The sequence below is a fragment of the Labeo rohita genome, chromosome 2, assembly GCF_022985175.1.
Source record: "Labeo rohita strain BAU-BD-2019 chromosome 2, IGBB_LRoh.1.0, whole genome shotgun sequence".
NCBI lineage: Eukaryota > Metazoa > Chordata > Actinopteri > Cypriniformes > Cyprinidae > Labeo > Labeo rohita.
In genome coordinates this window covers 33,358,961-33,384,432 of record NC_066870.1, presented here as the reverse complement: position 1 = coordinate 33,384,432, position 25,472 = coordinate 33,358,961, and the positions used below count along the sequence as shown (strand labels likewise).

The following is a 25,472-nucleotide window of genomic DNA, read 5'->3' as shown; positions in this document are numbered from 1 at the left end:
ATCACCTTTTTTTAGGTTTTCACAGCAAACATAATAAAAGCCACTTTGATAGTTTAATTTAATCTGCTGTACATTCAGATATAAGTAAAAAATTACCAAATATGTTTACGAGATAAAAGGTGAATGAACATATTTTCTTTTCTTAATGGTTTATAGATGTAAAAACACTCATTATGTATTGTGTATAAATGCTATAAATATTAATTTCCAGTATTTTTTTCCCAGTACGTTCTAGTGTTTTTTTATTATTATTATTTATTTATTTGCTTTAGCTCTGTATATGCTGAATTGTGTGACGAAAAAACATTTATAATTAATTGCTCTAGTTTGACTAATTGATATAACTTGCATTATGTACACTAACTGTACTTAATTGCTTTGGGTGAATCTGTGTGTCTGACGAAAAGATGAGTCTCTTTCCATTGTCCATCATTCAGCCCTGGCTTCAGTGTGAGACTGACACCTAGTGGATATTCTTTATTATCGATAGTAAATATAGGCGAGTCATACCGGACGTTCTTGTTTTGCACACGTCTCTGCAAACTATTCCAGCCCTCGTTTCAAAGAAAGTGAAACCTAAGTATAGATAAACCACTGTATTTTTCTGTCTATTTGTGTGCAGTGAAATGGCAGAAGCCAATATTTCCGTGGCTCAGGATCAGTTCAGCTGTTCGATCTGTCTGGACCTACTGAAGGATCCAGTGACCATCCCCTGTGGACACAGTTACTGCATGAACTGCATTACAGACTTCTGGAATCAAGATGATCAGAAGGGAGTTTATAGCTGCCCTCAGTGCAGACAGACCTTCACTCCAAAACCTGCTTTAGGTAAAAATACAATGCTGGCTGAAGTTGTGGAGAAACTTAAAGAGACCAAAGTCCAAACAGCTGATCCTGCTCTCAGTTTTGCTGGTCCTGGAGATGTGGAGTGTGACGTCTGTAGTGGGAGAAAATATAAAGCCATCAAGTCCTGTCTGTTGTGTCTGGAGTCTTACTGTCCAACTCACTTTGAGCATCACGAGGCTTTTCGCACAGGTAAACGACACAAGATAACTGATGCCACTGGACGACTCCAGGAGATGATCTGCCCTCTACATGATAAACTGATGGAGGTTTACTGTCGTACTGACCAGAAGTGCATCTGTTTACTGTGTACGATGGATGAACATAAAAATCATGACAATGTATCATCTACATCAGAGAGGACAGAAAAACAGGTAAGGAAGGAAATAAAGTTAAAAGAAAAAAAAAAGAAGAAAAAAAAACACATTTACGGTGATTAAATGAAACCTCAAGTACAACATTTTTAATAATACTTTGAGTGAATACTTTATAATAGAGCCATAGCTGTTCCACAAGCTGTCTATGTGTACAGTCATGGCCAAAAATATCGGCACCCTTGCAATTCTGTTAGAAAATAAAACACTTCTCTGAGAAAACTGTTCCAATTACAAATGGTGTGGTATTCATGTGCTTACTGATTTTGTTTGCACTGCAACAACACAAAAAACAAAGAAAAGTCAAACCTGCTTAAATTTCACACAGAACTCAAAAATGGACTGGACAAAATTGTCAAAATTTTAAGAAATAATAGGTGTGTTCGACTTCATCTACGGCTACAGATGGCGATCAACAAGAGCCGAGAGCAGTCGCGGGCGGAGTTGAAAACGGACACTTTCGGCTCTCGTTAGTGGCGCTCTCGCGGTGTTCCCTGGTGAAAAAAACAGCATATGCTGGTAGGTATGTGTTGATGCTGGAATGCTGATTAGGTAGTTTTTTCACCAGGGTTTGCATGCACTATCACAGATGAAGTGAATTAAATGCAATATTTATCAAATGCACAGACTTTTCAAAAGCGTTTTCATGAGCAACAGAAACACGTTTTTATACACTGCTTAATACAGTGCCATCTGAACAAGAATAATGATCAACATAAACATATACTATTTAAATACTAATAAAGTGGGGTTATATATGCTTTTATCAGTGTTTTATGATAGATCTGACTCAATATAACATTGCGACTACAGTAAAAACACTTTTATTGTTCTAAAAAAACAGATTTGTCAGCATTGTCGGACTTGAGGATGTTAGAATAAACCCAAAACACACGTGATCGTTCTTATGGCCAATCGTGAAACAGTCATGTGGTCATCAAAGCTCCTGCAGCCGCTTTGAAGAAACTGCGCTGGCTGAGTCAGTGGGCTGCTCTGGAATCGCTATCGCGGTACTTGGATGCGACACGTGACAGTCACGAGGCGTCAGCACCACCTCAAGTCGGACAAAATTTCTAACCGGCATACACTGCTTTAAGTCAGAATTTGATCGAGCTGCGCAGCGCTGCTTTAAGTTGAACACACCTAATTGCTTTTTAAACATGTGATGCTCCTGTAATTTGTATTTAGACACGCCTGTGGCAAGTAACAGGTGTGGGCAATATAGTAATCACACCGGCAACCAGTTAAAATGGAGAAAATCTGACTCAACATTTGTGTTGTGTGTCACACTGAGCATGGAGAAAAGAAAGAAGTGTAAAGAGGTGTCGGTAGGTTTGAGAGAAAAAAATTGTGGAAAAACATGGACAATCTGAAGGCTACAAGTCCATCTCCAGAGATCTTAATGTTCCTGTGTTCACTGTGCACAATATCATCAGCCCATGACACTGTAGCCAACCTCCCTGGACATGGACAGAAGAGCAAAATTAATGAAAAATTACAACGAAGGATTGTTCGATTGGTGGATAAAGCACCCCGATTAACTTCCAAACAAATTCAAGCTGATCTGCAGACACAGGGTACAACAGCGTCTGCTCGCACTATCCGTCCCCATCTGAATAAAAAGGGACGCTAAGGTAGGAGACCCAGGAGGACACCAATGCTGACACAAAGGCATATAAAACCAAGACTGGAGTTTGCCAAAACTTATGTGACAAAACCACAATCCTTCTGGGAGAACGTACTATGGATAGATGAGTCAAAAGCTGAGCTTTTTGATAAAGGACATAATTATGAGGCGCCACATAGGATTTAAATCAAACTTCGCTTATCAATACATACATAAAACACCTGCATATACACCTAGAAATTACTTGCATATACATGTATACTGTTGGATGTTCAAAATATATATATGAAATACACGTGCACACTAATATGAAATCCATACCAATACATATTTTATTAGTAATGAATACATATACACTGTGAATAACTATTGGATATACATATAAACTTAACGCATGCATACGCTAAAAAACACTCGCTTATACGTATAAACTTGATCCATGCATATACACCTACAACAACACGCACAGATACATATAAACTCGCTGCATGCAGACACACCTGTACATACTCGCATATACATATAAACTTGACCCATGCATATATACTTAAAAACACTCGCACATACATATAAACTCGTTGCGCGCATATACACCCATAAAACACTCACGCAAACATACAAAGTAAATTTCAGGTAAGACGCATGCTTGAGTTGTGTATATACATATATGCAAGTTATTTCATATGTGGATGTGCGTGAACTTTTCAGTGTAAACGGAAGGCATTTCAGTGCAAACGGAAGCAGCGGCACTTCCGGCGGAATCTCCAGATGCCGAGGCATTTTAAAACGCTTAACGTGACTTAATGCATTAAAATAGTGTTTTAAAAAGACATTTAATATAGCATACAATGTACCAGGGGCGAATTTCCACTGGGCACTTTTCAAAATCCCGTTCAGCACCGCCGAGAGTTCGCGCGATCGTTCAAACAAAACCGAAAGTAAAACGCGCACGCGCCTTCAAAAGCAATTTTAATACCCTGCGTTTAGAGCGCGACTCCCCAATGCGTGCAAATTAGGCTATATAACATATTTAGGATGTTATTAGTATGTAGGCTATTGTGAAGTTGTTTGTTTAATATTAATTGTATTCTATTTTTGCATGTTTCTGTCAAGGACTTTTATTTTGGTGTTGCGTCCTCTGAGAAGGAGGGTCTTATAATGTGAAGGAGGAGAGCAGAGTAGATTGTGGCGGGCACAGAGATTAGTGTTGATCTCTTCCCGAGTTCTAGGCCTTTGCTCAGTAAAAATTACTAGTCGTCGGTATTTTCAAGTCTGTCGTCTTTATTTACATCCACCCACGGGCAGCTAAAACTCCACGCCATACACTATTATAGGTTGTGTAGTTGTCTATAGCTGTCTATGATGTTTGAAAAATTTTGGTCTCTATTTAAATTGTTTTACCTATGTTCTGTTCTACTTTCTGAGTATGAATTATCACATGCAGTAAAAGCAAAATAAATGTGGGTGGGGAGGGTATATGCCATTTTCTGTAGTGTGGTGCCTTTTACTATGTATATTACCTCTGCGCACTAACGTGACAACACTACAAAACGGCAACTTAAATGTGTTTCCAGTGGCGTAAGCGGTAAAGCGAATAGCCAGTGTTTTTGACGCAAACGACCCGAGTTCGCGGCCACCTATTGCCGAAATCATTATTCTGCCTTTTCACATCTCATTTTACATCGGAAAGGCATTTGTTTTCAATAAACATAAAAATGAAGGAACTAATCTAAATGTTTGAATAAAGTATCGGGTAGGATTAGGTGTATCTGAGCAGCAGATACACTCAGATGCTTTATTTACTTTGCTGTGTTACAGAAGTGCAGCAGGCGCGAGTATTCCCTAAATACACCCAGTAAAGACAGCGAAGCGGTCAGGACCTTGGCGCCCGCTTCCTTTGAAATATGTTTGATGATTGCGCCTGATGCGCCCGCTCCGTCCACTCCTCCACCCGTGATGCTGCCTGTTTAATCCCGTGAGCATGGAGCTTAATCTATTGGCGCATTCGTCGTGTGCAGTGGATTTGACTGATGGCGCTCTAAAAAGTGCGCAGACATATTCGCCGAATTAGAGACGGTAAAAGTGGGTGGGTCCGATATCATTGGTCTTTAAAAGTGGGTGGGTCCTGTCCCACCCACATTCAATGGTTCCGACGCCCATGAGTAAAAGACAACAACACTCAAGCACCATAAAAAGTTTTGCTACAAACTCAACTGACTGGCTTAATTCTCTCCTGTATGATTTCATAAGTCTCTTCAGACCTTAGAACTGTACATGAATTATGAGCATTAACTATATATAAACCGTCCTTTCTTAATCGTATTAAGTGCGAACAATAAGTGCAGCCATAGTAGGCTACTCTCTCAGTATTCAAAGTGCAAACAGAGACTACACATTTCAAACATGATAGAGAGCTATAGACAACTACACAACCTATTACAGCCTACATACTAATAACATCCGAAATATGTTATGTAGCCTAATTTACACGCATTGGGGAGTCGCGCTCTAAACGCGGGGTATTAAAATTGCTTTTGAAGGCGCGTGCGCGTTTTAGTTTCAGTTTGGTTTGAACGATCGCGCGAACTCTCGGCGGTGCTGAACCGGTGCCCAGTGGAAATTCGCCCCTGGTACATCGTATGCTATATTAAAGGTCTTTTTAAAACACTATTTTAATGCATTAAGTCACGTTAAGAGTTTTAAAATGCCTCGGCATCTGGAGATTCCGCCGGAAGTGCCGCTGCTTCCGTTTGCACTGAAAAGTTCACGCACATCCACATATGAAATCACTTGCATATATGTATATACACAACTCAAGCATGCGTCTTACCTGAAATGTATTTTGTATGTTTGCGTGATTGTTGTATGGGTGTATATGCGCGCAACGAGTTTATATGTATGTGCGAGTGTTTTTAGGTGTATATGCATGGATCAAGTTTATACGTATAAGCTGTGAGTGTTTTTTAGCGTATGCATGCGTTAAGTTTATATGTATATACAAGTTATTCACAAGTGTATATGTATTCATTACTAATAAAAGATGTATTGGTATGGATTTCATATTAGTGTGCACGTGTATTTCATATATATATTTTGAACATCCAACAGTATACGTGTATATGCAAGTAATTTCTAGGTGTATATGCACGTGTTTTATGTATGTATTGATAAGCGAAGTTTGATTTAAATCCTACGTGGCGCCTCATACATAATGGCACTGTTTACAGAAAAAGAAATGAGGGCTTCAATGAAAAGAACAGTGCCTACAGTCAAAGATGGTGGAGTTGTTTTGAGATGTTTTGGAGTTGCTTTGCTGCTTCTGGCACTGGATGCCATGACTGTGTCAACAGTATCATGAAATCTGATGATTACCAAAGAATTTTGGGGTGCAATGTAGTGGCCAATGTCAGAAAGCTGAGGTCATGGGTCTTCCAGCAGGACAATGACCCGAAACACACTTCAAAAAGCACTGAAGGAATAGTTACAAACAAAGTGCTGGAAAGTTCTGAAATGGCCAGCAATGAGTCCAGATCTGAATCCCATAGAACACCTGTGGAGAGATTTTTTTAAAATAGCAGGGAGAAGGCATCCTTCAAATCTGAATGACCTGGAGCAGTTAGCAAAAGAAGAGTGGTCCAAAATTCCAGTAGAGAAGTGTAAGAAACTCATTCATGGTTACAGGAAGCGATTGATTTCAGTTATTTTTTCCAAAGGGGGTGCTACCAAAAGTTGGGTGCCAAATAAATATATATATATTCTCATTTGCTCAACAGAAACAGTTGGAAGACACACAAAGAAATTTCAAGCAGAGAATCCAAGAGAGAGAGAAAGAGCTTCAGAATCTGAAAGAGGCTGTGGAGACTCATAAAGTGAGTGATGACCAGAGGAGAAAAATACATCCTGGATGTTAAAAGAGCAGTCCCACTGAAGCTCACTGTGGCTAACAGACTGAACTGAATGATTCTCTATGTGTGTCATTATAGCGCTCCGCACAGGCAGCAGTGGAGGACAGTGAGAGGATCTTTACTGAAATTATCAGTTCCATTGAAAGAAGCCACTCTGAGGTGATAAAGATGATCAGAGATCAAGAAAAGGCTGAAGTGAGTCGAGCTGAAGGACTCTTGAAGCACCTGGAGCAGGAGATTGATGGTCTGAGGAGAAGAGATGCTGAGCTGGAGCAGCTTTCACACACTGACAATCACATCCATTTCCTTCAGGTAAAAAACAGTAGCCATTCTTGTCACCTTTTCTAACTTTAACCTAACTTGGTAATTTTTATTGTAAGTGACAATTTTGAACAGCAGGTAAAAACTCTAGTGTCTCTATTGCCCATTAAAAGGAAATAAATTGCTAACTGTTAACATGCATATAGCAGAAATACAACTAGACCAGAGGTTGTGAATTTTATAGGCCTGGGAACCACACAAATACATGTTTGTAAATCCTGGTGCTAGAACATGCTACATAGTCACTAATGATTGATTAATTAAAATTAATTAGAATATGGATGATGAGTATGCAGATAATTAGGTTTATTTGTCTTTGTATATTTTTATTCTCTCTAGAGATTCCAGTCTCTCTCTGAACCTTTAAAATATACGGACATCTCCGGAGTTAGTGTCAGTTCTGTCCTCCTTTACGAAGATGTGGAGAAATCTGTCTCTGAACTGAAAGCAAAACTAAACGAGTTCTGTAAAGATGAGATAGAAAAAATTTTATGTCAAGGTAAAGTAACAGTTTACAAAATCAATATTACTTACAAGTCTAAACCGAAAATCATGAAGGACTTCCTACAATGTAAGTTAGTACAAAAACACATATACACACTGTGTTCACAGAGACACTTCATTTATAGAACAGCATTTTTTAATAGATAACAAAATGCCTGTTCAGTGTTCAGCAACTTGGCCTGGTGCAGTCACAGTGAGGTACAGTAATATGGAGAAAGTAGGATGCATATTAGAAATGAATATGAAATGTGTACTTTTTAGTTTTTGCATTGCAGTTACTCTAATGTTTTCTGTTTATTTTCATAGGTACTTATCAGAAGGAGCCCAAGACCAGGAAGGACTTCCTACAGTGTAAGTTAGTACAAAAACACAAATAAGATTGTATTCACAGAAACGCTTCGTTTATAGGACATCATTTTTAAATGGTTTAAAATAACTTGTGTTCTTACTGCTTATGAGAGACAACACTAAAAACTTGTACACTCTTAGTGAAAACTGCCTCTGTGCACCTAAATGATGTCACCATAGATGTATAAATGCTACAAACCCTTGGGATAAAGAATTGTTTCTCTACAGTTTTGTAGCATGGAGTGTAAGAATCACCAGTTCACCAATTGTTGTTTTTTTTGTTGTTGTTTTTTTGTTTTGTTTTTTTTGCCTCATGCCTTATGTAATGCAAAGCAAAGTATAGTTTAAATGTTTTGCCAAAGAAAACCATGGTAAATTCCTGGTAAATTAACCACATATATTATCAATATTCATATAGCATACTGGCAGATGAGTAAATCATTGAATAGACCAAATTTTTCTTTAGAAGTCAGTATATTATATTTTTCTATACCATTGAACACAATCCACAGCAATCTATTTTGCAGTAGAGTTTGTCATTGTGTCCCGGTTAGACTACACGAATTATGTATATTCATAACAAACAAACAGATTCATATTGAAATATATTTGTGTGTAAAAACTATACTAAAACATATAATGTATTTTATCTTTTAGATTTCTTTCAGCTCTCTCTGGATCAAAACACAGCACATAAATGTTTCTGTCTGTCTGAGGAAAATAGAGTGGCTACTTACAATAACACAGTCCAGCCGTATCCTGATCATCCAGACAGATTTGAGAACTTATATGAGGTGTTGTGTAGAGAGAGCGTGAAAGGACGCTGCTACTGGGAGGTTGAGTGGAGTGCGACCGATCAGAATGGGGTGGGTATAGCAGTCTCTTATAAGAGCATTAACAGAAAGGGAGACAGAATTGCAAGCGGATTTGGAAATAATGATCAGTCCTGGATGCTGTTTTGCTCTTCATCCCGTTCCGCATTCTGGCACAATAACAAAGAGACTAAGGTCACTGTATTGCCCAACTCCCGTAGAATAGGAGTGTATGTGGATCACAGAGCAGGAATTCTGTCCTTCTACAGCGTCTCTGACACAGTGACCCTCATCCACACAGTCCAGACCACATTCACTCAACCGCTCTATCCTGGGTTTTGGCTAAGTTCAGGCATAAGAGTGAAACTTTGTCATCTTTAAATATGCTACCCAGATTAGACTGATACATTTTAATAATTTGTGACAGATTTTTAATTATATGGCCTGTGGTTTTTACTTATTGTATTACACTTTTACTTATTTTATCCGGTATTACTTGTCCAGTATTACTCTGACCCTCGGGTGTCACTTTATTGTCCTAAATCTGGTCCAATGTTGGGAACAGATTTTACAGTCATCAGGTCATCTGCATATAAAGATGACACTGTTTTTTATGTTATTTTGCCATACAAATACCAAACAGCTTCCTTCTTCATGCAGATCAAGTTTGTTTATACTGCTTGATTACTTCTGTTTGTTTTTTTCTCTATATGACACTTATTTCCTTATTGCCTTTAAAAGTCTCAGTTAAGTGTGCTCTGTAAGGATAAACGAAATGCACTTTTACTTAATATTACTTGTTTAAAAATCTGTAAAATAATTTGAATGTATTAAAAATAATGTGAATGAAATAACTCACTTTATTACTTGGTATGCATAACTGATACCTCCTCTTGTATCACATATTTTCATCTCCTGTTAAACAGTATGTTATGGAAGCCCTGGACTGCAATATGAAAATAAATAAATAAACAAAAAAATTAAAATGGGAAAAAAATAGTGTTATATCCTTTATTTTTCTCTTTCACCTATTTTTTTTTCTTTTTTCTTTCTTCAAACACATTTTGCTTTAAAACCTTTTTCTTTATTCAAAAACATTTTCTCTCTTCTGTAGTACATTACTTCTACCGGGCTTTGTCTGTAATGCCAAAATTGAAATACTAAAAAAACACATTTAAAATGTTTTTGAATATGCCCAGATTTTGAAGCATTAAGAGTGTGAGTAAAGGTACACTTGCTAAATTTTAAACCGATAAACTGGTAACTACTGTTTTTGAGTTTCAGTGAGGGAGTCACACAGTGGACTTTAGACTTTATAATTGGCAATAAAATACTTTAATTTACAGACACACCTGTTTTACATCCTTCTTGAACACAGAATAAAGTACTCATTTCAATCTTTAGTTGACCGAACACCACAACATACCTATTGTAGAGCTATTTTATGTGCTTCTGAAATGGCTGAAGGCAGTATTTCAGAGGCTCAGGGTCACTTCAGCTGTCCGATCTGTCTGGATCTACTGAAGGATCCAGTGACCATCCCCTGTGGACACAGTTACTGTATGAACTGCATTACAGACTGCTGGAATCAAGATGATCAGAAAGGAGTTTACAGCTGCCCTCAGTGCAGACAGACCTTCACTCCAAGACCTGCTTTAAACAAGAATGTGGTGTTTGCTGAGATGGTGGAGAAACTGAAGAAGGCTAAAGTCCAAACGGCTCATCCTGCTCTGAATTATGCTGGACCTGGAGATGTGGAGTGTGACGTCTGTAGTGGGAGAAAATATAAAGCCATCAAGTCCTGTCTGTTGTGTCTGGAGTCTTACTGTCAAACTCACTTTGAGTGTCACGAGGCTTTTCGCACAGGTAAACGACACAAGATAACTGATGCCACTGGACGACTCCAGGAGATGATCTGCCCTCTACATGATAAACTGATGGAGGTTTACTGTCGTACTGACCAGAAGTGTATCTGTTTACTGTGTACGATGGATGAACATAAAAATCATGACACTGTATCATCTACATCAGAGAGGACAGAGAAACAGGTAGGGAAGGAAATAAAGTTCCAGGAAAGTTATAGGAAATAAAAGTTGAAAATTATTTAAATGTACAGGACAACTAAGATTCCAGAGCTTTCTAAAAAAAACTAAAAAAACTAAATGAATAAATGATTAAATGAAACACAAGTATACAACGAACCTTAATAATACTTTACGAGAATATTTTATAATAGAGCCATAGCTGTTCTACCAGCTGTTTATATTTGTTCAACAGAAACAGTTGGAAGACACACAAAGAAATTTCCAGCAGACAATCCAAGAGAGAGAGAAAGAGCTTCAGAATCTGAAAGAGGCTGTGGAGACTAATAAGGTGAGTTATTAGCAGAGAAGAAAATTAAATGTTTAATGTTAGAAAAGCAATCCCACTGAAGCCCACTGTGGCTAAAAGACTAAACTGAATGATTCTGTGCATCATAACAGCGCTCTGCACAGGAAGCAGTGGAGGACAGTGAGAAGATGTTTACTGAACTGATCCGCTCCATTGAGAGAAGACGTTCTGAGGTGATACAGATGATCAGAGATCAAGAAAAGGCTGAAGTGAGTCGAGTTGAAGGACTCATGAAGCAACTGGAGCAGGAGATTGATGCTCTGAGGAGGAGAGATGCTGAGCTGGAGCAGCTTTTACACACTGACAATCACATCCATTTACTACAGGTAACAGAGATCCAAAAAAAAGAAGAGAAAAAAAATGATTTAACCTGACTTGGTAATGTACATGTATATTGTAAGTGACAATTACTTGAACACCAATTAAGAATGCTAATATTATCCCTCAAATACCCATGAAAAAGTATTAACATGAATACAGCAGACATACAGCTAGACCAGAGGTTGTGAACAGACCAGGAAACCCCACAAATCACTGGTGCTGGAACATCCTACAAAGTCAAACAGTCAAAACCTGGGTGTTAAGGTAATTAAGGTTTGTGTGTGTGTCTTTGTATATTTTTATTCTCTCTAGAGATTCCAGTCTCTCTCTGAACCCTTAAACTATACAGACATCTCCACAGTTGCTGTCAGTTCTGCCCTCCGTTATGAAGATGTGGGGAAATGTGTCTCTGAACTGAAAGAAAAACTGGAGGACTTCTGTAAAGATGCGATAGAAAAGATATTTTGTCAAGGTAAAGAAACAGTATTTACAAAATCAATATTACTTACAAGTCTAAACCCAACACCATGAAAGGCTTCCTACTAGTATTGTTGGGCAATATGCTTAATTTTCATATCGTCCTATCGTCAGCCTGTGAGATCACCAAAACATGATATTATCGTGTTAATTTATTTAATTATTTACTTAGTTTCATTGCCGGGAAATGAACCAATAACAGAAAAAGGTTAAAAGCAGCCTAATGTTTTCAATATGACTCAATTTGTGTTTAACATGATAATTTAATAGAGCATTACATTTCCTTAGTTATTCAAAAAGCAGTTACAAAAACGAGCAAAGAACATTTGTTATCAAAAAACATCATCACTGACTAGCCTAGCCTAGTCTAGCGGCGAGTTTATGCACTTTAAAAAACACAACACTCCCAGTACCATAAGTGAATACAATAGTTACATCACTGTATGATGAATACATTTCACACCCCTTATTTACACTGAACACTTATGCGGCGCAAAGCGGGGTCGTTCCCCCAAAAACGAGTTACTGTGCCCCCCTTTTTCTATCCTTGCTGAACGGAATCGATTTCGAAAGTGAAAGTAAAACCCAAAAAACAGCGCGCATAAGAAAGCAACTGCACGCTTCCGCGAGTGTCAGCAACTGCACACAATTACAGATTGCATGCTTCCCATCCGAAACACCCCCTCCCGCTCACCGTGATTTGCGCCTTTGTGTTTATACCAGCCACCTCGCAGCAAGTTTCTGAAGTGCCCCAGAAGCGGCTTTCTGCACTGTATTGCTAAAGTTAGTCTATTTTTGACGGATAATAATAATAATCGTCTTGCTATCCTCAAAGACATCAGCAACAGGCAATATCTCGGACGATCGTCGATACACGATACAACCCTATTTCCTACCATGCAAGTTAGTACAAAAACACAAACTGTGTTCACAGAGACACTTCTTTTATATGACAGCCTTTTTAAAGTTTGTCAAAGATGCTTGTTCACTGTTCAGGAAATTGGCCTGGTGCTGTCACAGTGAGCTACTGTAATGTGGAAAGAGGAGGATACATGTTAGAAATTAACCTGAAAAGTTTTTACATTGCAGTTACTCTAATGTTGTCTCTTTATCCATAGGTACTTACCAGAAGGAGCCCAAGACCAGGAAGGACTTCCTACTGTGTAAGTTAGTACAAAAACACAAACACATATTGCACTCACAGAAGGACTTCATTTTTTAATGGTTTAAAATAACTTGTGTTCTTACTGATAATATATAATTTCCTAACATTAAAAATTGGCATTGTACACTCTTCGTATAAACTGCCTCTGTGCACCTAAATGTCATGGTTTTATAAATGCTAGAAAACCCTTGGGATAAAGAATGTTAGAGTTCCTCTACAGTTTGTACAGTTAAAGACATTTTTGTAGTGCAGAGTGCAAGAATCATCAGTGCACCAATTTTTATTTTTATTTATTTATTTATTGCCTAATGCCTTATCTAAAGCATATATAAAAATGATATTTATATAAAATACTTGTTAAGAAAAGACTCCAAATGAAGACAAATTCAAAAACATTTCAGTATTGTGACAGATGAGTAAATTATCGAATTGGCCAAATTTCGCTTTAGAAGTTAGTATATTTTTTGTTTCCATATCACTGAATATAGTCCACAGCAGTCCATTTTGCATTCAAGTTTGTCAGTCTGTTCCAGTTAGACTACAGGAAGTTCAGGAATTATGTATTTTCACAGCAACTGTAGTTTCCTGTATACCGTATACTTTATTTTCTTTACTGTTGAAGATGCTCTTCACAACAAATAAACAGATTCATACTGCAATATCTTCCTTTGTAAAAACTGGCAGACTAAAACACACATAATGTACTTTATCTTTGTCAGATTTCCTTCAGCTCTCTCTGGATCAAAACACAGCACATAAATGTCTCTGTCTGTCTGAGGAAAATAGAGTGGCTACTAACACTAAAACAGTCCAGCCGTATCCTGATCATCCAGACAGATTTGACAACTTTTATGAGGTGTTGTGCAAAGAGAGGGTGAAAGGTCGCTGCTACTGGGAGGTTGAGTGGAGTGCGAACGAAAGTGAGAATGGGGTGGGTATAGCAGTCTCTTATAAGAGCATTAACAGGAAGGGAGACATAACTGGAAGCGGATTTGGAAATAATGATCATTCCTGGAGACTGTTTTGCTCTAAATCCTGTTGCTTATACAGGCACAATAACAAACAGACTAAACTCTCTGTGCCATCCAGCTCCTGTAGAATAGGAGTGTTGATCTCTTGATCTCCTCCTTCAAAGGTTCCACCAGCCTCTCAGGCACCCGGTAAGGATGTTGGCGAGATGGTGATGGATCGGAAAGGTGGATGGTGTGTTGGGCCAGCTCAGTCCGTCCAGGCCTCTGACAGAACAAAGCAGGAAACTCGTTCAGGAGGTGCTGCAGCTCTTCCCTCTTGGAGTCTTCTAGGTGAGTTAGACTCACCACAGACGGCTGTCTTTTTGCATCCTCAGATTCCTCTTCCTCTTCCACCTCCACCTTCCTCACCAGAAGCGATGTTTCTGGTTCCTTACCGGGTGGCACCTTCCACTCCTTTAACAGGTTCACATGGTAGGTCTGCCTGGTCTTGCCCTTGTCCGGATGATGCACTTCATACGTTACTGGCCCCATCTTGCGGACCACGGAGTATGGCCCTTGCCATTTAGCCAGTAGCTTGCTTGTTGATGTTGGCAACAGGAGTAATACTTTCTGCCCAGGTTGAAACTGTCGTAGCCTGGCGTGTTGATCATACCACCTTTTCTGTGCTTGCTGTTTTTCTTGTAGGTTCTCTTTGGCTTATTCTCTGTACCGCTCCAGACGATCTCGCATCTCTAGCACGTACTGCACGATGCCTTTCTCCTCCATCTTGGATGCAGGTTTCTCCTCCCTCACATCACCTTCCCCCTCACAGTGCAGGAATTCTGTCCTTCTACAGCACTTTTTAAGCTTGGCACCAATTTTACACAGTTTATGGATATGTTGAAAAAACTTTCATTTGTAGCACAGAAATATTGCAATATTACAAAAAAGTACACTTTTTGGTATAAAACTGCTCAAGTAACTACACTTTAAATGTATGTATGTATACTTTAAAATACATTGTATACAACTGTATACATACAGAGCTCAGCAAATGAGTACACCCCCTTCGAAAGTAAATATGAGACCAGTTTTAAATACATTTATTATTATTAACATAAGAGTGTGGTCATCTAACATCGTTAGGATAAGAAAAACAATACATTAAATTCATTTGAGGTGCTGCAAAAATGATTACACCATACAACAAATTCAACTAAATCTAATATTTTGTATGGCCTCCTTGATTTTTAAGAGCAGCCCCAATTATTGTAGACATTGAATAGACAAGTTGATGACATACAGCTACATCTATATACATCTTATAACCTTGGCATTTTTTGTGCCAGATAAGAAATATTTTCTTTGTCAGGTTTTGTGACTTTTTTTCTTTTCCATGTGGTGCCATTTTAGCAGCGTTATGGGAGTGCATTTTCTTTCTTAAATACCTCTCTTAATTGTCAATTATCCTGTGCCCACCTGTGTGATGATTGATTAGACTCAACTGGTGTTGAATTCCTGTTAATTACAACTTCACACGTTCATTATGGTTTACTCATTTTTGTACCATGATCTTAAATGACTTTGTTAGAATAGTTCTAATTTTGCCTTTAGTACTGGCTAATCTAATTTTAAAACAATAAACCACACTTGCACAAATATTTAATTATATAGGATCCCATAGAAAGTATTATTTAAAAGTGTGATGAGATGAGATTTTCTGTGAAATCTGTTGGGGTATATTCATTTATGCTGAGCAGTGGGCACTGTAACTGAAAAAATAACAATATTGGATTTAATACAAATGTAGGCTATTATTTCACAATTTATTGATTTACATACAGAGGAATTTGGGAAAGCAGCAGCAGAAGCTTCAGGAGCTGAAACAGGCTGTGATAACACACACGATTAAAAATGAATTTGGATACAGTGATCAGTTCAGCAGTTTGACCTGAATTATTGCAAATATACCTGTGGAAGAGTCCTTAAGACACTAACATTTTATAGGCGGCAGGCAATTAAGGACACAGTAAAGAGACCTTTCTACTGAGTCTGAAAAACACCAGATGAAAGATTTCCAATAAACTGCAATGTCTGTGAATTAAGATGCCTATAAAGAAATTATAGAGGCCTTTATTTTCTACTAAGCTATCTACCATGTTAATATTCAGTTACATTAACTGTAGATATTTTTAATTACATGTCCTGCCTTTTCACTTGCAACTTAGCTTTAAATACTGCAATGTCACTTATTTGCAGTGTTGGGGGTAACGCATTACAAGTAATGCGAGTTACGTAATATTATTACTTTTTTCAAGTAACTAGTAAAGTAACGCATTACTTTTTAACTGAAAATATCTGAGTTACTTTTTTCAAAAAAGTAACGGCAGTTACTTTTCCCCCCATTTATTAATTAAAAGCTCTTCTGTCCCCATGTTGAGAGAAACCTGGAGAAAGATGTTAATTCTAGAATAAAAGTGAACATGCATTAATTCATCTCACTCACAAAAAACAGATTCAGTATTCCTCAAAATGAATAAAAACAGTGAAATTCAATCAGAATATGACGCAATCCTGCAATAATTAAATATGTTAAATAATACAAATATCTTTTATGCATTTAATCCCATTTTATTAACCAATGTCTTTGCTGCCGACCTTTGATGATCCAATTTAACCATACTAATAAGCAAAAATTACTCAGTATAATCTAACATTTGTTTTCTCTTTTTTTATTTCTGAAGTGCTGACATTTTTTCTTCTGCATTCTACTGTACAGACATGAATTTACTTTTCTCAAAGCCTGAGGCTTTTGGTGTGAAAAGGCTTTTACTTTTGCCAAAAATAGAACTTTTTATATTAAAAACAAACAAGCAAGCCCTGTCCAGATTCAAAAAGTAACGCAAAAGTAAAGTAGCGCATTACTTTCCATAAAAAGTAACTAAGTAACGTAATTACTTTTTTAGGGAGTAACTCAATATGGTAACTCATTACTTTTAAAAGTAACTTTCCCCAACACTGCTGATTTGATCCAGTATTACTTGTTTTGACTTTGACCTTCAGACCTCACCTTATTGTCCTTAGATTTGGTTTAATGTTGGGTACAGATTTTACAGTCCACTATATATAGGTTATAAGATCATCTGCATATAAAGATGCATACAAACTTCTTTCTTCATGCAGGTCAAGGTTTATTTATACTGCTTGATTACTGCTATTTGATTTTTCATTAGATGACACTCCCCATTTCCCTATTGCCTTCGAAAGTCTCAGTTAATAGGAAGATCAAAATTCATGAGGCTTTTACTAAATATTACTTAAAAATCCTTAGAATAATTAGAATGTATTTAAAATAATGTGAACATAATGTTTTTAATATGTAAATAACTGATAGTTCCTTTCATATCACATATTTTTATCTGCTGTTAAACAGTATGTGGCTTTTACAGGGCTTTGTCTTTAATTACAAAATTTAAAAAGCTAAGACAAATATATAGATATATTTATAAAATATATAAATATAAATTTGAATGTGTTTAGATTTTTAGAGCATTAAGAGTATGAGTAAACATGCATTTACTAAATTTTAAACTTATAAACTGGTAAATACTGTTTTTTGAGTTTTATTGAGGGAGTCACACAGAGTATAATTGATCTACTGCCAGTAAAATACTCTCATTTAGAGACACACCTGTTTTGCACACATCTCTCTCAAACACAGAATAAGGTACTCATTTTGATCTTTAGTTGACAGAACACCACAACACACCTAATGCAGAGCTGTTTTATGTGTTTTTGAAATGGCTGAAAGCAGTATTTCAGTGGCTCAGGATCAGTTCAACTGTCCGATCTGTCTGGATGTACTGAAGGATCCAGTTACCATTCCCTGTGGACACACATACTGTATGAGCTGCATTACAGACTGCTGGAATCAAGATGATGAGAAGAAAGTGTACAGCTGCCCTCAGTGCAGACAGACCTTCACTCCAAAACCTGCTTTAAATAAGAATTTAGTGTTTGCTGAGATGGTGGAGAAACTGAAGAAGACAAAAGTTGAAACTGCTCGGGCTCTCAGTTACGCTGGACCTGGAGATGTGGAGTGTGATGTCTGTACTGGAAGAAAACGCAAAGCTGTCAAGTCCTGTCTTGTGTGTTTTGAATCTTACTGTCAAACTCACTTTGAGCGTCATGAGGAATTTCACTCAATTAGACGACACAAAGTGACCGATGCTACTAGACGACTACGGCAGATGATCTGCTCTAAACATGATAAACAACTAGAAATCTACTGTCGTACTGATTGGAAATGCATCTGTTATCTGTGTACAATGGATGAACATATAAAGCATGACACTGTAGCAGCTGTAGTCGAGAGGACAGAAAAACAGGTAGGAAAAGAAAAGTGATATAAAGTTAAATTTATTAGCTGAAACAAACTTTCTAAAATAATTAAACTCAAGTGTCACAATAATTAAACACATATAAAGTGCATAACAAATCTTAAAAGAGTAGTTCATCTAAAAATGAAAATTTGCTGAAAAGTTACTCCAAGATGGAGATGAATTTGTTCCCCTGCTAGGGAACTCACGCTTCCTCCTCTAGTGGACACTTTGGGGACTGCCAGCAGGACCAGTGTCTGAAGCACATGTGGAAAAAAACTCCAATCCTATTGGTCCACGTGGCCCGTGATGTCATGGGCGGGCGCCTACTGAACACGTGACCAAATCTGGTTGTCTTCTTGCTATATCGGAGCTATAGTTAGCCCAGCTGTGCCTCTCTTATACGTGTGTGGAGAGTCTCGCTGGGCATGAATATATTTTGGAACATAGCTGTTTGTTACCCCTTGTTAGGGTATTTAAGTTGTGGTCTTACTGAGCTCCCTGCTTGTTGTCTCCCTGTTTGGGTTTTAAGTAGATGGCCCACTTTTTTTGGTCGGGGCGAACTTCAGTCTTATCTTAGAGGACTGCTATTGGAGAATAGCTGTACTCCAGCTTGGTGACTACTCCCCCCTTCCTAAGAACGTGGCTATCTGAGGATAATAAGGATATTTAAGGATAGCTGTGTTCCTAACTTGGTTTGGATGTCCCTCTTTCAAAGGGTTCCCCATTTCTGCCAAGGCATCTGTGGCTTGGCCTCCTTCTGAGGAAAGGTTATGTCTGTCATTTTCTTGGTGCTCTCCAACCAGCTAAACAGGCATGCGACATGGCATAGTTGGCATTTCATTCCCCAAAGTGTCCTTTAGAGGACGCAGTGTGAGTTCCCTAGAAGGGGAACGTCTCGGGTTGTGCATGTAACCATAGTGCCCTGAGAGACACTGCATCCCCTTGGCTAGCCTATTTCACATCTCCTCCGGACAGCTAAGTTGGTGACGTGTTCAGAAGGCACCCTTTTATACTTCTGGGTGCCCGCTTGTGATGTCACAGGCCAGGCAGAGTTTTATCACACATGCTTCAGACACCAGCCCACTACAGGATGCAGCTTTTCTTCAGATTCACCCAGCAGCCCACTTTCTCACAGACATTTTAATTTAAAGCTGCAATCTTAAATCCAATACATAATATAATAGGAATATGCTTGATCTGTGCACATTTCTCTTTTCATTTAGATGAGACGACTCATATTTTAGCTGGAAGCAACAGTTAAAGGGATCCTATTATGCTTTTTCACTTTTTGAATTTTAGCCAGTGTGTGGTGTGTATGTTTGGGCATAAAAAAGATCTACAAAGTTACAAATATCAAAGTCCACTCCAAAGGGAGCTTACTTCGTTTTTTTAAAAAATGTCTTTTTCAAGGACTAAAACAAGTGGCTCCTTTGGACTACAGTGTTGTTTTCCGGGTGTTATGATGTCACAATGCACCCCATTAGAATATCATTCAAATAAATCCTGCCTACGGAAATTCTAATGGTTGGGGGGTGGGTAGGGACAAAGTGGGGGATTAGCCTAACTTTAGTAATGGCCACCGGAGCTAATCGTGGCAACTAAACAGTCAATGGTTGTGTTTATACCAATCGTGCAATGGCTCATTAAAGCAGCCCAGAAGTGGCTCTCTGCGCTGCTTTAATGAGCCATTGCACGATTGGTATAAACACAACCATTGACTGTTTAGTTGCCACGATTAGCTCCGGTGGCCATGTCAGAGCTGTAAAGCGCTGCAGACATGTGTGGTAAAAGATTTATTCATCATACAGTGTAAATAGCTTTACATTCATCATACAGTGTAAACAGCTTCACAACGCAAGTGTTTTTTTAAATGTATAAACTTGCACTAGACTAGGCTAGGCTAATCAGTGATGATGGTTGTTTTCTGTACCCGCTTTTTGAATAACTAAGGAAATGTAAGCATTATAATTAGTAAATTACAATGCTTTTATTCAGTTGTTTTCATGATAAGTACAAATTAGGTCATATTAAAAACATTTGGCTGCTTTTAGCCTTATGCTGGTTTGGGGCAATTAAACTAAGCATATGAATAATTAAATAAATTAGCACAATAATATCATGTATCTGTGATCTTGCAAGCTGACAGTAGGACCCAACACTACTGTAGCATCAGCTATACCCTAATATATCCTTAACTATAACGGAGCAGACAGAACTTGCTGCTTTGGCAAGGGGCGTGGCAGTACTGAAACACCATCTAAGCTGTTCGCCAATCACAACGCAGTGGGACAGCTAACCAATCACAACACATTTCATTTTTCGGAAGAAGGGTATTCATCAAACCTGGAACTAATCAAGCCATTTGTGCCAGACTGGGGAGAAAGGTATTGTAATAATGTAAATTATGTGAAAAACAATGCATTTTTCGAACCACCAAGCATGAGAGCATGTTTAGTACACCCCCAAAACAAAATCAAGACTTAAAAGAGCATAACAGGACCTCTTTAAAAACATCTTAATGATGAATTTGTTTATTACAAATGTGCAGTTCTGCTTCACAAGATGTTAATTCATGGACTGGAGTCACACGGATTACATGTGGATTATTCTTTTTTCCATTTGTTTTTATCACGCACTGCAGATGATCTATTGGTGAGCAAGTAGTTGAATGCTAAATTTCACCAGTGCTAAATCTATTCTGATGAAAAAATGAACTAATCCTGAGTAATATTCAGCTAATTTTTTTTTTGGGTGAACAATTACTTACAATTATTTAAGAAGACTATGCATAATGTGAAGAATGTGAAGGGCAGCTTTGGCTCTACGTACATATTTAGTGACCCTTCCTTGTTCACCAGAAACAGTTGGAAAACACACTGAAAAAATTCCAGCAGAAAATCCAAGACAGAGAGAAAGAGGTTCTGAAGCTTAAAGAAGCAGTGAAAACACATAAGGTGAGTTTTGAGATCCTCTCTAAAATGTTTCAGTTTAGCAGTTTCAGATTAATTTGGCATCTCTGAGTATGTGTCAACTGAGTATGTTGTTTCTGTCCCACTTAAACCCATTAATGAACAGTCTGATTATCTGTGTAACAGAACTCTGCACAGGCAGCAGTGGAGGACAGTGAAAGGATCTTTACTGAACTGATCCGCTCCATTGAGGCAAGACGCTCTGAGGTGACACAGATGATCAGAGATCAGGAAAAGGCTGAAGTGAGTCGAGCTGAAGGACTCTTGAAGGAACTTGAGCAGGAGATTGAGGATCTGAAGAGGAGAGATGCTGAGCTGCAGCAGCTTTCACAAACAGATGATCACATCCATTTCCTACAGGTGAGATCTGAATAACAGGTCAGTGGTTATTAGGCAAGTCTCATCACTACAGAGCTCATTTTTAACTTTGTGTGTGTGTGTGTGTGTGTGTGTGTTTATTTATATATTTATTTTTTTTTACATTGATTTGATTTTTTTTTTTCTGTAACAGGATAGGAGATCCTTTTACATCCAAGTATTTTGAATTGCTGTGAATGGAAGGGTCTCCCTCATTGTCTGTGAATGTTCAACGTTTTTGTCTTTGTATTTTTCCTCTAGAGTTTTCAGTCTCTCTCCACCTTACCTGGATCTACAGAGGGAGTCACTGTCAGTTCTCTCCTGTCTTTTGGTAATGTGAGAAATTCTGTCTCTCAACTGAGAGAAAAACTAGAGAAATTCTGCAAAGAGGAGACTAAAAAGATATCTGATACAGGTAAAAAGCAGCAGTCATTTGCATTCATTAATATATGTCTGTCAACACATAATGTACTTTTTTCATGAGAAGTATCTGTCTCTTTATATCCTTAGTAACAAGCATCAACATTATTCCCCTTTATGAGCACAAGCCAGTTCACAAGGATTTCATAAAATGTAAGTCAATGAAAATACACATGCATTGCACTACAGGAGGCACTCCATCTATGGGTCTTCTATCAGTCTCTGAGAACAGAAAAAAGGATTAGTGTTCACATCGAGAAACACATCATTAAATTATTTTGTGTTTGTAAAATTTTACATGTTTACAATGTTTTTCAAAGAAACTTGCCTGCTTGCAGAAATAAGACAAATCTGAATTTTTACTACTGAATATAATCATCTTGCATAAAAGTTATTTTTCATTCCATCAGATTCCTGTCAACTCAGTTTGGATGTGAACACAGTGAATAAAAATGTCCAGCTGTCTGAGGGGGATAGAGTGGCTACTTGCAGTGAAACTGTTCAGCCGTATCCTGATCATCCAGACAGATTTAATGAACTGCATGAGGTGTTGTGTAGAGAGAGTGTGAATGGACGCTGTTACTGGGAGGTGGAGTGGAGTGGAACTGCTGGGGTAGGAATATCAGTGTCATACAAGAGCATCAAGAGGCAGGGAAAGACAAATGAGTGTGAATTTGGACTGAATGATCAATCCTGGAGATTGTCCTGCTCTCCCTCCAGTTTTTCATTCTGGCACAAAAGCATAGAGACTAAACTTTTTCCAGTCTCCAGATCCTACAAAATAGGAGTGTATGTGGATTACAAAGCAAGAATTCTGTGCTTCTACAGCATCTCTGGCACAATGACCCTCATCCACAGAGTCCAGACAACCTTCACGCAACCACTCTATCCTGGGTTTTTGTTAAATAAGGGCTCATCAGTAAAAATTCAACATCAAACAAAATAGATTGTATTTGTCGAGATTCTACAAATAATAGCATGAAATCATAGCTCTGAGCTGCAAAATAATTAGGAGTGAGATATTATATTTTATTTGCTAATCTAATAGAAATTTGTGTGTAATATAAGAGTCAGACAATGACTTTTGGTAATTATTGTAATATCACTAAATTGGTGTAATATTTTGTACAGTGTTGGGTATAGATGTATTTGACTCATATAGATCAAAAGATCATCAACAAATATAGTCAACTCTGTTTTCATGTTGTTTTGTGCAAGAGACAACTTTTTTAATTGCTTGATTACTTGATTTATCTAGATTGCCTGTAGAATGTTAAAAAAAACTCACTTGAATGTCTTATGCATTTTGTTTCTTCTTTTAGAGCATGTTGAAGCAAAAAAAACAGAACAGTTTGTGAATCATTTAAAAAATATGTAAATGTATATTAAAAAAAACACTGTAGAACACCCTTGCAAATATTTTCATCTGCTGTTAAACAGTATATGGTCTTTTATGAAATGTAAAAGAAAGATTGAAACAAAAATATATTTGAAAAAAAATCTAAAAATATAAAAAAAGTTTTTAAATGGGTCTAGATTCTGGAGCATCTCTTCTAAACACAGAATAAGGAACCCATTTCAAACTTCAGTTGACTGAACACCACAACATATTTGTTGTAAAGCTGTTTTGTGTGCTTATGAAATGGCTGAAGGCCGTATTTTAGTGGCTCAGGATCAGTTAAGCTGTCCGATTTGTCTGGATCGACTGAAGGAACACAGTTACTGTATGAGCTGCATTACAGACTGCTGGAATCAAGATGATCAGAAGAGAGTTTTTTGCCCCTGCCCCTTCAGAGGTCTGTGCATGCCAATGCTCAAAATGTCTGGGCATTAGAGGCTGAAATCTCCAAATGCCCACCACAACTCTACTATTGCTAAAACCATAAGGGCTAAAAACTACATCCAGGCCCTACGAAAATTCTTTTACTGTAATTTTTTTCCCCGCCATTTTCAATGTTCCTAAAACAAACCTTTTTTGAACTGTGAATGACATAAGAAGGCTATAACAGGATAAGAGATCCTTTTACATCCAAGCATTTTGAACTGCTGTGAATGGAAGGGTCTCTCTCAGTGTCTGTGAATGAACAAGGTTTTGTCTTTGTACGTTTCCTCTAGAGTTTTCAGTCTCTCTCTGTCAGTGTCAGTTCTCTACTGTCTTTTGATGATGTTGGAAAGTCTGTCTCCTAACTCAAAGAAAAACTGGAGGATTTCTGCAGAGAGGACACTGAAAAAATATTTGACAGAGGTACAACAACACGCTGGGAGTTTAAATGGAGTGGTACTAACAGTGTGGGTATATCAGTGTCATATAAGAGCATTAAGAGGTGGGGAGATAAAAATGAGTGTGGATTTGGACTGAATGATCAGTCCTGGAAATTGTCCTGCACTCAATCTGGTTACTCATTCTGGCACAATAACAAACATACTAAACTCTCTGTGGTCTCCAGCTCCTGTAGAATAGGAGTGTACATGGATCACAGAGCAGGAATTCTGTGCTTCTACAGCGTCTCTGACACAATGACCCTCATCCACAGAGTCCAGACTACATTTACTCAACCCCTCTATCCTGGGTTTTGGTTAAATCTAGGCTCATCAGTGAAACGTAATCATTTGACAAAATAGATGATGTAGAAATTGTATAAATATTGTGACGCAAAGCTGGGATTTGGTTTTATTCATCAGTTGTTGATTGAATTTTGAGATGGTTATTGTATTCAAGTTTGTATGAATGGTAGAAGTCTTTCAATGCATAGAAAGATCCAGTTATGACATTTTGGATAAAAAAGTTAAAAATGGGAAAAAACTGGAACATATAAATGAACAATTGTTTAGAATAAGATCAATATATATATCAGTTTTATTTCTGACTAATTAAATGTATATTAGTCTCTGCTTTTGCTTTATGGATCAAATGCTTATCTTGTGCTTTCACATCTGTAGTGTGAAATATTAATAAATGTGAAAATCCATAACTTTTTTTTAATCAAAGCAAATAATTTCAGCATCATTACACACACAGTTGAGAGTGAATCCAGGAAAATAAAATCCTTAGTTTTTGAAAGACTGAAAGATTATGGTGGGTCTAAATGAACAGTTTAAAAAGTGTTTATTTAAACTGCCATAGCAATGGTAGTTGATATTTATAGTTTATCAGTTTACAGTATGGGAAAATTAAATGAAAACAATGTTATTACACAGTTTTAAGGTGGACGGTTTGCTCAGTTTTCAAAAAAAAAAAAAAAAAAAAAAAATTTACAGACAGGTTTATTTGCATAGCACAATACTCCCACTCTGAGGTCCCTATAT

General features: G+C 37.6%; 3 protein-coding genes across 4 annotated transcripts; all 3 read left to right on the top strand.

The window, feature by feature from the left end:
- The first annotated feature begins 505 nt into the window (after positions 1 to 505).
- On the top strand, positions 506 to 9,719 carry LOC127175074 (E3 ubiquitin-protein ligase TRIM16-like). Of its 2 annotated transcripts, XM_051125914.1 has the most exons (6): positions 507 to 1,217; positions 6,618 to 6,713; positions 6,828 to 7,061; positions 7,410 to 7,569; positions 7,881 to 7,925; positions 8,580 to 9,719. In XM_051125914.1, the coding sequence occupies exons 1-6, from the start codon at positions 627 to 629 to the stop codon at positions 9,113 to 9,115; spliced, it is 1,662 nt and encodes a 553-aa protein (XP_050981871.1). In that variant the 5' UTR covers positions 507 to 626; the 3' UTR covers positions 9,116 to 9,719. The 2 variants fall into 2 exon arrangements, with proteins under 2 accessions (XP_050981880.1, XP_050981871.1); XM_051125923.1 differs by lacking the exon at positions 7,881 to 7,925 and having other exon boundaries at positions 506 to 1,217; positions 7,410 to 7,641.
- A 437-nt stretch (positions 9,720 to 10,156) lies between these two features.
- Positions 10,157 to 15,388, top strand: LOC127175083 (E3 ubiquitin-protein ligase TRIM16-like). The gene is made up of 9 exons (XM_051125938.1): positions 10,157 to 10,782; positions 11,012 to 11,107; positions 11,218 to 11,451; positions 11,759 to 11,885; positions 12,828 to 12,849; positions 13,013 to 13,086; positions 13,808 to 14,019; positions 14,224 to 14,389; positions 14,744 to 15,388. The coding sequence occupies exons 1-9, from the start codon at positions 10,192 to 10,194 to the stop codon at positions 14,902 to 14,904; spliced, it is 1,683 nt and encodes a 560-aa protein (XP_050981895.1). The 5' UTR covers positions 10,157 to 10,191; the 3' UTR covers positions 14,905 to 15,388.
- Positions 15,389 to 17,732: 2,344 nt separating this feature from the next.
- Positions 17,733 to 24,788, top strand: LOC127181945 (tripartite motif-containing protein 16-like). The gene is made up of 7 exons (XM_051136982.1): positions 17,733 to 18,426; positions 21,279 to 21,374; positions 21,516 to 21,749; positions 22,008 to 22,161; positions 22,257 to 22,319; positions 22,577 to 23,089; positions 24,361 to 24,788. Exons 1-7 carry the CDS (start codon positions 17,839 to 17,841, stop codon positions 24,786 to 24,788), a joined length of 2,076 nt encoding a protein of 691 aa, XP_050992939.1. The 5' UTR covers positions 17,733 to 17,838.
- Positions 24,789 to 25,472: the final 684 nt, after the last annotated feature.

Coding starts and splice junctions, on each gene's coding strand:
- LOC127175074 (XM_051125923.1), top strand. CDS start 627: ATGGCAGAAGCCAATATTTCCGTGGCTCAGGATCAGTTCAGCTGTTCG. Junction 1,218..6,617: donor CAGAGAGGACAGAAAAACAG/GTAAGGAAGGAA, acceptor TTTGCTCAACAG/AAACAGTTGGAAGACACACA. Junction 6,714..6,827: donor AGGCTGTGGAGACTCATAAA/GTGAGTGATGAC, acceptor GTGTCATTATAG/CGCTCCGCACAGGCAGCAGT.
- LOC127175083 (XM_051125938.1), top strand. CDS start 10,192: ATGGCTGAAGGCAGTATTTCAGAGGCTCAGGGTCACTTCAGCTGTCCG. Junction 11,452..11,758: donor ATCACATCCATTTACTACAG/GTAACAGAGATC, acceptor TATTCTCTCTAG/AGATTCCAGTCTCTCTCTGA. Junction 12,850..13,012: donor AGTACAAAAACACAAACTGT/GTTCACAGAGAC, acceptor TTTACATTGCAG/TTACTCTAATGTTGTCTCTT.
- LOC127181945 (XM_051136982.1), top strand. CDS start 17,839: ATGGCTGAAAGCAGTATTTCAGTGGCTCAGGATCAGTTCAACTGTCCG. Junction 18,427..21,278: donor TCGAGAGGACAGAAAAACAG/GTAGGAAAAGAA, acceptor CTTGTTCACCAG/AAACAGTTGGAAAACACACT. Junction 21,375..21,515: donor AAGCAGTGAAAACACATAAG/GTGAGTTTTGAG, acceptor TCTGTGTAACAG/AACTCTGCACAGGCAGCAGT.